The 13,473-nt window shown below is 41.7% G+C and overlaps 2 protein-coding genes across 4 annotated transcripts in view; both read right to left on the reverse strand.

The window, feature by feature from the left end:
- xkr5b (XK related 5b) overlaps window positions 1-6,779 on the reverse strand; it is a 13,837-nt gene extending 7,058 nt beyond the window's left edge. The window contains exons 1-11 of one of the 2 annotated variants that reach the window (XM_020589964.1): window positions 6,478-6,779; window positions 4,921-5,010; window positions 4,740-4,845; window positions 4,500-4,666; window positions 3,803-3,936; window positions 3,588-3,666; window positions 2,832-3,001; window positions 2,468-2,579; window positions 1,368-1,535; window positions 1,086-1,276; window positions 860-925 (exon numbers count right to left, since the gene is read on the reverse strand). In XM_020589964.1, coding sequence (XP_020445620.1) covers window positions 860-925; window positions 1,086-1,276; window positions 1,368-1,535; window positions 2,468-2,579; window positions 2,832-3,001; window positions 3,588-3,666; window positions 3,803-3,936; window positions 4,500-4,666; window positions 4,740-4,845; window positions 4,921-5,010; window positions 6,478-6,586 — 1,392 coding nt within the window. In that variant the 5' untranslated portion in view covers window positions 6,587-6,779. Of the gene's footprint in view, window positions 1-841; window positions 926-1,085; window positions 1,277-1,367; window positions 1,536-2,467; window positions 2,580-2,831; window positions 3,002-3,587; window positions 3,667-3,802; window positions 3,937-4,499; window positions 4,667-4,739; window positions 4,846-4,920; window positions 5,011-6,477 lie in introns of both variants that reach the window. The other variant, XM_020589963.1, reaches the window with a different exon arrangement.
- Window positions 6,780-8,225: 1,446 nt separating this feature from the next.
- The window catches only part of eva1ab (eva-1 homolog A, regulator of programmed cell death b), an 11,124-nt gene continuing 5,876 nt past the window's right edge, over window positions 8,226-13,473 (reverse strand). The window contains exons 2-4 of one of the 2 annotated variants that reach the window (XM_020589972.1): window positions 11,234-11,320; window positions 9,868-10,206; window positions 8,226-8,612 (exon numbers count right to left, since the gene is read on the reverse strand). In XM_020589972.1, the coding sequence (XP_020445628.1) occupies window positions 8,500-8,612; window positions 9,868-10,206; window positions 11,234-11,306 (525 nt within the window). In that variant the 5' untranslated portion in view covers window positions 11,307-11,320 and the 3' untranslated portion in view covers window positions 8,226-8,499. Of the gene's footprint in view, window positions 8,613-9,867; window positions 10,207-11,233; window positions 11,407-13,473 lie in introns of both variants that reach the window. The other variant, XM_020589971.1, reaches the window with a different exon arrangement.

Genomic DNA, 13,473 nt, shown 5'->3' on the forward strand with positions numbered 1-13,473 from the left:
CCCCCGGAGGAGCTGGAGGGAAGTGTCTGGAGAGAGGGAAGTCTGGGCATCTTTGCTTAGACTGCTGCCCCCGCGACCCGGTTCCGGATAAGCGGAGGAAAATGGATGGATGGACGGAATTCACTTTAAAGGACAAAAACACAGATGTGTCTTCAGGCAAATGGCACTGATTTTTTTGTGGATAAACTCTGTAAGAAAATATAGTTTTCATAGCATAGTTTTTTTTTGCCTGAAAACATGTCTTGAGGAGATATTTAAAGAACAGAGAGAAAGGGTCTTTTTATCAATAAATCTTATGTTCAGACCTAATTCAAGAGTGTGTTAGTCTGTCTCTCAGCACTAACATCGTGTCAGTGGCTCTCAGTCCACTGAAGAAAAAAAACACCTCAAATAAATAAATTCAGTTATTTAAAAAAAACTCAGTCATTTCTTAAAACTGTTGCTCACTGCAGATTTTTTTAAGACAGTAGGTTTATATATTTTCTTACTGTATCCTATTTATTTGATCTAGTTTTTCTTTAATTATATTTTATGTGATTAGTTAAAAGGTTTTCATAATGATTTATTTTGATCTAATTGTCTTTTTCAGCCTAACTGTCTTTAATCTGTAAAGCACTTTGAATCACATGAACCTGAATGAAAGGTCCTAAATAAATAAAATGTGTTTGACTGATTGGTTGTTTGAGCTGTTGCTTGTAGGAAAATGTGCCAAACTGAATCTGCACTGTCTGCGTGTTGCTGTCAGCTCAAATCCTACATATAATAGCTTATAGTACAAATCCATAGTATTCTAAGTCTAAACAATCAAGTAAGTGAGGGATACATTAAACAAAGATCTTGCCTGTGGAGCTTGGGTCACCTGTGGTGGAGCTGGCTGAAGAGCTGGTGGTGAGATCTGAGGAAACTGCCGCTGAACAGGTGGAATCTGACAAGTCACAGCAAAAATAAGGATAAGAAACTGTCAAAGGCATCACACTGGGGCTGAACAGCAGAGAGGAGAAGAAACATTTTTAAACATTAAATAGCATGAAGTTAAAAGAAGAACTCTTCTAAGCGAAGCATTCAACAACAGGAGCACAACCAACCCGAGGGATACGAGGTTCATCAGGGGAATGATATTCTTCAGACAGACCGATCAGTCCAGCCAGTCCTCCTTCGCCATATGCCGACCAGATCATTGATACATTTCCGGTCTTCAGAGCCAAGCGAATCAGCAACCAGTGGTGATGCTTCCAGCCCTCCCACTGGATAGGGAGATCCATGAGGGTCCCCCCTCCTGGTTACATAAACAATCACAGTCGCTGTGATAACAGGTAGATACAGTATCAAGGCAGAGAGACAGAGAGGTCTTTCTGAAAGAGACAGACCAGACAGAGTCGCGTGCCGATGGAAAGTAGGTGTGACTTTCTCCTCCAGTGAAAGCGTAGATCCACGCTCCTGGCAGGCTCCACCTATCCCTCTATGGCGAATACTCTGGAAAATCTCAAATGACTTAGGGTGGAGGAAACGATAGTACAGCACCAACGCTATCACTCCTGGAGCGAGAGAGGAACAGGTACACAGAGGAGAGATGTGAGGAGGTCTGTGGGTGAAGATGTGCAAGTGTGTGAAGAGTGTATGACTCTAGACAAAAACAAGGAAATGTCACTGCAGACACACAAACATAGAGGTGAGGAAAATCAGACACAAACAAAGAGTAAATGTACAGAACTGTACAAAAGTCTCAGGCCACCATTAGATTCGTCGTTTTAGCAATGCTATGGTGACTATATAAATTTATTTCTCAATACTCCAGATGTGCTATTCAAGCTGTTCGAAAGAAACATAAAGAATCCAGAGGTCTTGAACAAAAACAGCAGTGGAAGACCAAGAAACCTGCCAAAATGTCAGGAGAACTATCTTAGAATTTCTTTTCTGACAGACCAGAGGAAATCCAGCAAGGACCTGGCTCAGCATCTGGCAGTGTCATCTAGATGCCAAGTTGATCCTTCCACAGTCCAAAGAAGATGGATCAGGAAAAGCTTTTGTGGTGAGACAGCAAGAAACCACTTTTTCAGGAGAGGGACAAGGAGAAAAGGCTGAGAAATGCAAGCGCTCACAAAGACTGGAGTGAAGATCAGTGGAAAAGAAGATTATGAAGTGATGAATCAGAGTTTGAAATGTTCTGGTCCACTAGTCAACAGTATGTGAGAAGAATTGCTGGAGAGAGGTGGAAGAATGAGTGTGAAACATGGTGGAGGGTCTGTCATGATTTCAGCACTTCAAGACAGTCTCCCCAAAATGCAGAGGGAGGTCACACTAAGTACTGGCTTTGGACTGTAGAAGCAATCTTGTTCTGGAAATTTTGTTTTTTAATATTGTGCACATATTTCCTATAATTTTTCATTACAGTGAAACTAATAGTGGCCCAAGACATTTGCACAGTACTGTATATATAGTTCTTATACAGTGTGGCTGTGCATCTAACCAATGAGGAAGCTGCAGAACACTGCAGCTGGGATGCCAACAGTATCCCAGGACACCATGGTGAATAACCAAGAGGAGGCCAGAAGGAGAAAAGCGTTCTCTACAAACATGGCCTGAGGAAGAAACAGAAGCAGGGTAAACTGTTTAGCTCTTCCACAATTTGTATCCCATATTGTTTCACATTTGGCTGTTACTGTACTGGTATTTAACTTTTATCTTAAAGATGACATTGATCATCAACTGGTGGACACAGTTCATTACAGAATCCCAAACTTAATTTTTTTTTGTGTTTCCATAATTTATATGTGATGTCATGTCTTTAATAAGGCAATAATCTCCCAACAAGATGCTGGCTTCTGACGTACCAGGTAGAACCCAGCCATGCGGTATCTCGACTGGCCGTACTTCACATTGAGGAAGAAAAAGATGTGAATGGCTCCCAGCACGAGGTTGAAGAGTCTCCATCGACTAGTTGAGCGTATGATGTCAGTCTGCTGCGACACCATCCAGAAGGTTGCACCCAACCAGTGCACACCTGTCATACACACACACACACACACACACACACACACACTTAAATACTGTGCTCCAGTATAGCTGGGTACCATTCCAAAGTTTATGATACCAGTACTGATACCAATACTTTAACTTCAATACCGGTTCCTAAATGATACTTTTTTTTATACCAATTTTATAATAGCAAGCTAACAAAAAATATACATACATTACACATTTTGGTACAGATCATTAGTTTTATTTTTCAATTCCTTGGCATTTTTGTGCACTCAAAGCAGTTTCATAACATAAAAACTAAACGCATTTACCATAGCCTTATGTTCTGTTAATATTAACATCAAAAAATACAAATGCAAAAAAGCATCTTTCAATACTTGCTATTTTTTGATACTCTGTGGTATTGAAGTGATTCAATCGATGCCATAAAAGTAACCAAGTTCAATACCAAGCACTATGCTCCAGTGTATACATAAACACGCTGACCATAAAAAATGTTGACTGTGAACCTGACAATAGGGGAGATGTCTTCACCACAACTCCCCCAAACCAAACCACTTATGTCCTTATCTGGCAGAAAACTGTCAAATTCAATAAATACGACTTGCCAATGACTCCCAGCACCCACTGGTTGAAGACGCGTGTGAAGAGCATGAGAACAGCAAATCGAGATCCCAACATACTGACCTGCCGACAGAGGAAATATATCTGTCTCATAAACAGTCACAAAACAGTTGCACACTCAAAAACTGACATATAAATATGCTTCTCATTTGCTCATTATACCGAGGGTGTAAGTTGTACATTGTTTAAATATGCCCACCCTCCACAGCAGTCGACAGAGAATGGCAGCAGGGGTCATTTGTAGGTGTCCTGGTCTGATGAGTAAACAGGCTCTGGCATAGAGGACCAGGGCCCAGGCAAGAGACAACACACACACTGCAAAACACACCGAGGCTGGAGGGGAAAGAAAAGAGAACAGAGGCAGAGTGGAAAAGAAATGTAAATAGCTCAGTTTTGTGGATATATTTTACCTCCTGCTGCTGCACTGTGACCAGAGGATGTGGAATGGAGTGCAACCATGGAGGACCACGTGAATGGAGTGGCTGTAAACCTACAATCAGCTGGCTGGCTGAAGCACGCTGGGGCAGTGAATGATCAGCTCATTAATGTCAGATTCCCCGAGAACACAGTACCTGTTTGTTTTGACGGCTTGAGGCCAGTGTGTTTGCCGCATGTGAAGTGTTGCGGGTTGGTGAGAGGAATCTAACGATCCATGATGTTATTTTCAGTACAAGGTTACCTGTGAGGAATGTATGTGGTCACCTATAATGTGAGGGATTTGCGGGGGAAGACGCAGCGACAACCGGTTGGATTTACTGACCTTGGAGCTACTTGAAAGGGAGTGATGTTTCCACTACTTGCTGGGACTTAACGGTAAGTTTAAAAAAAACATAATTTCACCCAATCCATCCATTTTAAATTAATTGCTAAATGTTATACTGAATCTCTCCCTTTACCTGGCGATTTGAGCCCAATGTCGGTGCAGATGAGAACATAGGTCTGCAGCAGCGTCTCAGGGAGGGTGACCACCAACGCTTCAAACAGTCGTAAGGCAGAGACATCAGCCTGCTGCATGATCTCAGTGTACACATCCTCATCAGGTAGACGCATACACTCCCACAGCCTGTGAGGCCAGAGATTATAAACATTATCATGAGCATCATACAGCATCAGACATTAACATAACATCAACCTACCTTTTAAAGATACCCAGGTGCAGTATGTGCGTCCAGGTGAGAGACTTCCTGCGTATGCGTCCGTCTGACAGGTACCACAGATAACTGAGCCACTGGGGACCCCAACCTGAGAAACACAGAATGATAAGCATCAATATCAATCAATCAATCACTGTATATAGCTCTCTGGTTATTATCTCACCAGGCAGGAGGAACAGGGCAGTGAAGCCGGCAAGATGGGCATAACAGTAGTTGTGACCCACCCACAGGTAGTACACAAAGCAGTAGATCACTGGGGACAGATGGAAAATACATGTATAAACAGGCTGTAAACACAGAAAAACACAAGACTGAGCTGTAACCTTTGCTGTCTGAGACATTTTCTGGTGCTACTGGAAAAATGTAATAAAGTCTGAGTCATGAAACACAGACACATTATAAATGCAGTGGTGAAATACCAAGCTTATGTACAATTTTGAGAGAACTGTACTTGAGTATTTCCATTCAGTGCTACTTTATACTTCTGCTTCACTATATTTCAGAGCAAAATAATGTGCTTTAGTTACTTCTCAGATTAAGATTTTGGCATTATAAAATATGCATATTTACAAATTAAACTAACAATTTACTGTAGAAAGTAATAAAAAAAAAACATAAAAATCCCTACAACATTAAAATGATCTTTGTCTTTATGCCACGGTAATAATAATCAAATAAATACGACAGGCATGTATTTTTACTTTTGACTTAAGGTTTACATCCTTCTTTAAATAAGGATTTCAATACAAGGCTTTTACACTTTTTTCCTCTTATTCAGTGATGTCCACTTTTACTTGAATGAAGGATGTGAATACTTCCTTTGGTTATAACCTTAACTGGACAAACCTCACATGCACACACAAAGCAGATCATTACAAAACAGTGTCACAAATTACAGGCCAGTTTTACTGCAGTGCATGCACCATTTCTAAGAGAATGTGGTCAGAGGATGGCTGCCACAACATATAATGCTGTATGTTGTATTTAGTGAGTGTACACTGTCATCCCATTTAAGGTTTGACAACAAGGAAGCTGATGTGTCCTCTCTTCACTGTGAGGCTCTGCAGCCCTGCCTCCCTCCTTCCATCTCTCCTCTCATGTAATCTGAACTGTTTTGATGCTGAAGAGGGCGGCTGCCCGGGCGGACTAGGCCCCATCCCGGGGTACGCCCATCCCGTCCTCTATCCATGCACCTCCAAAAAAAGGGCGCTGAAACATGACAACATGGCCCTGTTTTGCTTTTTATTCAGGAAATATCACCCAGACACTAAAATGATGCAGTTGTTTGGACGATGAAAACTCTTGCATGAGTCTGCAGTTTTGCTGCATACCGGGTTCCATAACATGCAGGTATAAAAAATAGGACAGAGGTTCATTAATGCTGACTGCACCCTGACTCCACTATTCATGACACAACAAGACACACAAGTGAAAGGAAATGTTCAGCTGCAGTTAGAGTAAAATTTTAAACACCTAAAACCGTCTGTCTCGTCCACAATGTGGGACTGTCTTTCCTGTCCTGACGCTGCATCCCTCACACACCGCACATCTACAAACTGGCCAAAGCGTGACAACACGCCGATAAAGTCAAATAACACTGGACAGGAACGCGCACAGGTAACGAGCATCACACTTCAGACAACCAACACAACGTTTTATGTGTGTGCAGGGTGTGTACGTGAGTGAGTGTGTGTGTGTGTCCGTCCCAGGTAGGCCTCACGCGCCGTCCTCTCTGCAACGAGGAGAAATGCGGTAAAGAAGAAGACGCAAACTTGGCAGCACAGCATGCAGGAGCCTCCGTGGCTCGGAGTCGCCGTGTAGTCTCTCATAGCGGGGCTCAAATGGACACGCTGCCTCTCAGGAGGACGGAGACAACAGGGTGCCGGTCTGTAGGCCGCTGCTGTTCTGGTCCCGGTCGGAGTCGATCCCGCTGCTGCAGCCCGCTCTCTCAGCTCCGCGTGCCCGTATCAACGTCACCGCCCGTCCCGTTAAAGCGATAGGACCGGTGATGTAGGTGAACACCGGGCAAAGAGTCGACAGCCAAGATAGTCTTATTCATTTTGTTGTCAGACAGTGACTGGAGCTACGATGTCCTTAACTGGTCCCAGCAGTTTGGTCCACAGGGCAAAGAATTTAACTAAGAGCTGAACAGGCCAAAATATCATTTCCCCTCTGCCTTAGAGTAATAGAAAGCAGCTATCTCTCATTAGTCCCAAAGATACTCAGAAGAATGAAATGACTTTAAACGCAGTTTGGAACCAGAAGGTAAACTTCATGTTTGAAAAATATCAGACTGCATCAGGATTCATGGAGCTGAGTGAATTTGTCTGAAGTCCCAAAACCTCTTACAGCTGTCTTGCTTTAATCTGTTCCTTTTCGGTGCACAAATGGTGCCTGAATACTGCAGTGACCAATCTAATGTTTGTTAACTTCATATATTAAAAATTAATGCAGCAGGTCTGACTTTTAAATGATGAGCTTTGGCGTGAAGACTGGAGGTGGTGAGTAGCAGCACTGTACCTAAAGTTAACTGTCCCCACATTGAATGGGTACAACATACCCCAAAAACTATTGAGAACATGAGGCACTATATTTGGTTTTAATAAGGAACTTTAGAGTTAATAAAATCCTGAAATTAAAGTTTATTAAATCTTTTAGCTCAGGAAGACAGCATGATCCTCTGAGACACGATGATGAGACATTATGGTCACTGCAGCTACTGTCCCTCCTGTTCCTGTGCATTCCGTTTATTTAGGGGTGAAAAATCACAGTAGTAAAAGCACCAGTATTTTGAAAATGATCATGACATGGAGCTAAAGTTAGTCTCTATTAAATTAACTTACATGTTCTTTTTTATTTACCTTCTGTTGTCTTTCATTTTACAGAGGTTCCAGTAGTCTCCCCGTGATTACAGCAGGTTTACCAACAAACAAAAGGTGAACTGAGCTTCACCAGTGTTTGATTCCATACACTCATCAGCAGCTGTAGCACCCACAGTGCTGCTTGTTCCTCCACATCTCTCAAAAGCACCAATTAAAAATGTGAAAAGATACAAAATCCCTTGTACGGTTTTCACCAAGAGTAACTTTCTGACCGTAGTTACACATTTTAGGAGAGTTTCACTCCACCTCTTTTCATTCTTTATAAATGTTCTTTACAAATTATGAGTGCAGTCCTGCTAATCCACCGTGAGTTTCAGGGCATGAGGACATTTTTCTTCCATAGAGCAGGGGTTTTCAGCTGACTGTGACCCAGGGACCACCACTGTGACTATAAGAAGCAGCCTGAGGACCACTGTTGTGTGGTGGATAGACCGGATGGGCGCTATTTTAATCTTGAAAGTCACCCTGGCTTTTCTAAATGTTATATATTTGCATGAATTTGATTATTCACTATAAAAACAACTATAATAAATACATAAAAATGTGTTTAATAAAATAAAACCAACAGTCATTCCAATAAGGAAACTACATAATTGAAACCACTTGCAATACCTTCACACACCATGAGGGGGACGCGGACCTCTGGTTGAAAACCCCTGCCATAGAGGCCTGAGTCATCACAACTTTGTTTGCACCTGGGGGAACTGCACAAGGCAGCACAGTACATAATAGTTTGGTGCAGTGTAAACTGTCTGATAATACTTGAAGCTATGAGCTGATGGTTTGTGCTCAGTTTATACAGTGCTGATTCATCAGTTTCCCTGGTAATTCATCCACCTGTCTGGCCGTGACTTTTTCTGTCAGTAATATCTGTTGAGGCTCTGAGTGATTGTACTGATGTCTGATTGTCTGTTCATCCAGATCTCTTGGAGAATCCTCTCCCGCTCCTCAAGTCTCTGGGTCCGGTCCAGCTCTGATAATAAACATACAAACACGCACAAATTAAGGTTAAACGCACACCCACAAGCTGTCCGTTCACATCACTGTTGACATCAGCATATGTGTGTGAATGTTTGTCAGTCGTTCTACAAGTGAGTGTTTGTTCAAATACATAAAAATTAAAACTGCACATAGTGAAGCTGCTGATTTTTACACCAGTCTTGTTCAAAGGCAGATTCTTTAAAACTGCTTCTCCCAAAGTCTCTTTCATAAAATATAAAGATTTAAAACTGTAACGTTTTGTTCTACTCACATATTGTACTTCTGAATGTTCAGCTCTGCTTGTGCTGAATTATTTTGGATAAAAGATCACTGCAGTAACTTAAAACATACCTAATCAAATATGGCAAAAATATATTGACTCCTGTGAACACAGTATCAGGCAGGTGGTCGTAATGTTACGGCTGATTGGTGTATATATAGTGCAAACAGTAAATGTTGAAGCTGATTACAGAAGAGTAATTGTGAGTAAATTTGTGTTAAACATTTTGATGACCGCAACTCTGTTTAACACTGGCCCCAATCACCCAAAACTACAACAAAAACGTACATTTTCCTCAGGTTTTCTTCCTCTGTCTAGTAGAAAATAGAAAATGTGTGAAAATCCAGATGAACTGGGGGTTATTTCTAAAATAAAAAAAAACTAATGTTAAATTTCTTGAAATCTTATTCAGCCCAATGGAAATTTAAGAAAATGCAGGAACCACTGATTAATCTGCTGATTATTTTCTTGATTATTTGATTTATATTTTTATTCACAGGATGTCAAACACTGGGGAAAATGCCTGTTTTGACTTTCCAGAGTCAAAGGTGGCATCTTCAAATGTCTTGTTTTGTCCAACCAACAGACCCAGTTTATTCTCATGCCTGACAAAAAAAAAGCCTCAGCTCCTTACATTAAAGAAGATGAAACCACAAAATGTTGGTACAAAATTGTTGCCAGTTAATTTTCTATCAGTGAACTGACTCATGGTTGCAGCTCTAGGTGACTGAATGGCTTCATGAGAATGACAAAGTGTTGGAGACAATCAAGGAATGTGTTTTGTTTCCTCCCACCAACAGAGGAGACCTGAAGCTGCTCTGCAGACACCACTAAAACATCTTTGTTGGTCCTTTTGTGTTAGTTTCTCATTTCATTTGTCACCCATCAGTATATATGAAGTGATTTATATTTGACTTTTGTCTCTCACTAATATGGATCACAGTGCAGATATGTCTGTGGGAGGTACCCTCAGCTGATGTGAACATGGTGGCATGGAGCAGAGCTCTCTCAAAGTGTCTGCGTCGTCGTGCTGATAGATCAGCCGGGTCATAGTCCTCTGTCTCACTGTCCCCAGCTCGCCCGGTTCCTGCAGCTGCAACAACAGCGGTGCTGTCTGGATTACCGTCACTGTGCTGATGGAGGGGACAGCTGTAATGTCGATGAGCCCTGTTCCTGTGGCGATGGTTACTGTTGCCGTAGTGGCAGTCTGCTCGACAGTGGATCTGGAAGACGATGGCGCAGAGTGTGACAAGAAGGCCAACACACACACCACCGAGAAACACTAGTGCTGTCCTCTCGGGCTGGTCTGAGAGAGAGAGAGGATGAATAAAGAATAATTAAATGAGTTTATGAGTTCAAATGGGGTCCACAGAGAGTTCCTTGGACTTCAGGACCTGTTTTTTGTCCTACATGTAGTGTAAATTATGGAACCTATACACAGGGGTGTGTCTTTCTAAGCTCTGTCTAATCAATTCAGTTTGCCACAGGTTGACTCCAGTCAGGGTTTAAACTCATTTCTAGGAAAACTAAAGCCAACAGAATGTACCTCACCACACTTTGCAGCCACAGCGAAGACTCTGAAGAGATTTCAGGTTTTGATTTTTAATAAGTTTGTGAAAATTTCTAAAAACATGTTTTTACTTATGGATTACAGAGTGTAGACTGATGGGCAAGATGACAGTTATATCTCTTTAAACCACAATAAAGTGATACTTTGTGAAGCTGTAAATCAGCAGCTGCTCCACCATCCTCTGCACTCAATTCAGTTTTTCTCTGCTCTCTCCACATTTGGTTTCAGATCCTGCCATCTGTCACCTGTCCACTAGTCTGGAGAGGTCCCACCCACACTACAGCCAGCTGTCTGCCCTGTTCATCCATCCATTCATGATCTATATCGCTTATTCTTGAACATGCAGGCACAGGGAGAATGTGCAAACTCTGCGCAGAAAGATGTCAGGTTGGCCTGGGCTCGAACCCAGAACCTTCTTGCTGTGAAGCAACAGCACTACTGCCCCTGTTCACCTCTCCAGAAACTTGTCTGACTGTTGCTGAGTTGCCATTTTCTTGTTTAATCCTGCTTCTTTCAAGTAAACTGTTGGCATTGGCTCCACACCTTGGTTTTCTAGTATTGGTGACAATAATAATCTTTTGTCTGCTTCAAATCACAAATATTAGTTGCAAACATAATAATTATGAACACTCTTTGAGCGGGGCTGTGAGGGGAATGGGAAGATCAGTGTTATTTTACTTCCTTAAACCACAATACGCAAATAATGATGACTACAGTTTGATCACACACAGACACACATGGCGGTTTTTCTGACTAGACCTACCGGCTATAAAGGTGTAAGCAGCCAGGATGTTGCTGAGCATCGCCATCTCCTGGGACACCGCCTTCACCTCCATATTTGTGCTTCCTGCTGTTGGAACACATTTGATTTCACAGTGACTTGAGTTTATTATTCTCTCCTGCAGAGCTCAGTGGAGTTCACATCTCATGACTCCCCTAGATTGTGTGTATGAGGTGTGAAGGTGAGAGGACAGAAGACATGACAGAGAGATGGAAGCAGGCAGGAAGAAGGAAGAGGAGGGTGAAAGGGAAGAAGCAAAAAGAACAGGAGAAGGCTGAGTGGGAGAATAATGGAGAAGCACGAGTGACATATCACTATTTAAGTTTTTAAGTTTTAAAATGTATACTTACATAGAGATAACATTAACATTGTTATCTATGCCACACACTCCACATCTACATGTAGACTCAAACCCACAGAAAAGACAGCATCAAACATGAAACACTTAGATTTGTATTAGGACTAAGTTATTCAGCGTAGCTTGTTATAGTTTTGTGTAGATTTGGTTTGTTTATCTATGACTTTACCAAAGTCATTTTTAATTTTCATGGGTGGTGTGATATAGTTATTTCTCTTTTATAAAAATGCTGGACTCTATATAATAAGTAGAGAAAACATCCCCTTCTTTCATTGTTTCTATGCTTTTTTTCAGGACCCGTTTTTAATAGTTTTTTGTGTGTGCATGTGCGTGTGTAACTACTATTAACCGACCGTTATCTTTGTAAAGCATCTTTGGGTGTCTTTAAAACAGCTGTATGATTAAAATATATTGCTATTATTAGCATTGTCTCCAGATTCTATCTTTAACCACCAGGTGGCAGCAAACACACTGTATGTTGTGAATACAATGATCCAGAACGAGATGGAGCTCACTGTTTAACAGCTGAGTGTTGTTCTGTTGCTTTTACTCACTTTCTATTGCTCAGTAACTGTACACTCACAATCATTTGCTTTTCACTGGTGTGGCTCAGACATGGTGATTTCAAATGAGACAATCTACAAGGTGAAGCGGCTGACTTCTGGCTTTAACTGCAGTGAACATGTAAGACTTGTGGGCTTTTTGGATATGTACAAAAAGAGGCTACATGTTGTGCATGTAAACACCCTCAAATTACATTATCAAGATGGTTTCTGCACCCATTAATACTTTGCTTAGAAATATCCAGTCTTCACCAAGGCCTAAAATATTAAGTACCTTGTCCAGCTCTCAATTAAACATACTGAGCTGAAAATTTAGACACTGAGCTAAAATGCAAACATCTGCTGTGGGCAACAGGGACAAATACACACCATCATCCAGGTTTCACATACTGTACTATAGCACATAGGTGTCGTTAGACCCCTTTTACTGGGCCGTTCCCGTTAGGGGTCGCCACAGCGAATCATCTGTTTCCACCTAACTCTATCCTCGGCATCCTCTACTCTTACCCTAATTAACTTCATGTCCTCTTTTAGCACATCCATATATCTCCTCTTTGGCCTTCCTCTTGACCTCTTGCCTGGCAGCTCCATCTCCAACATCCTTCTACCAATATAACCACTATCCCTCCTCTTCACATGTCCAAACCATCTCAGTCACCACCTTGTCCCCAAAACAGCCGACCTGAGCTGTTGCTCTGATGTGCTCATTCCTAATCCTGTCCATCCTGGTCACTCCTAAAGAGAACCTCAACATCCTCATCTTTGCTACCTCCATCTCTGCCTCTTGTCTTTTCCTCACTGCTACAGTCTCTAACCCATACAGCATAGCTGGTCTCACTACTGTCTTGTACACCTTTCCTTTGATTCTTGCTGACACTCTTTTGTTTTAGCATGTTTATAATCTGAAAACATGGAAACATTTTGTTCTACATAAAATTCTGTTAGTTTAATTATCCTGTAACATTTATCCATGGACTCTTGAATTGTTTCATTAACTCTTGGGCCACAACCAACCTGCTCTGTCTTGTTTCAGGGTTACTCGTTCACTCATGGCAAAGACATAGCCAGTCTAGTTGTGATTAGGTAAGAGATGTCAGGCCATAGCTATAAATGGACTAATGAACCGATGTGTGTTTTAGGGGAAATTGAGTGGACTTATTGACCACTTAACTATTCTGGTGCACAGTGTCTGAGCCCGAAAAAACCAACTGCACACTATCACAGTGACTTGTTAAGCCAGAGAATGTGAATGATGTTGTCTGGTCTCTTGGCTGGTATTGATGTTGATTTGAGTTCAGCAG

Source organism: Monopterus albus, unplaced genomic scaffold (assembly GCF_001952655.1).
Source record: "Monopterus albus unplaced genomic scaffold, M_albus_1.0 scaffold10.1, whole genome shotgun sequence".
In the NCBI taxonomy this organism is placed as follows: domain Eukaryota; kingdom Metazoa; phylum Chordata; class Actinopteri; order Synbranchiformes; family Synbranchidae; genus Monopterus; species Monopterus albus.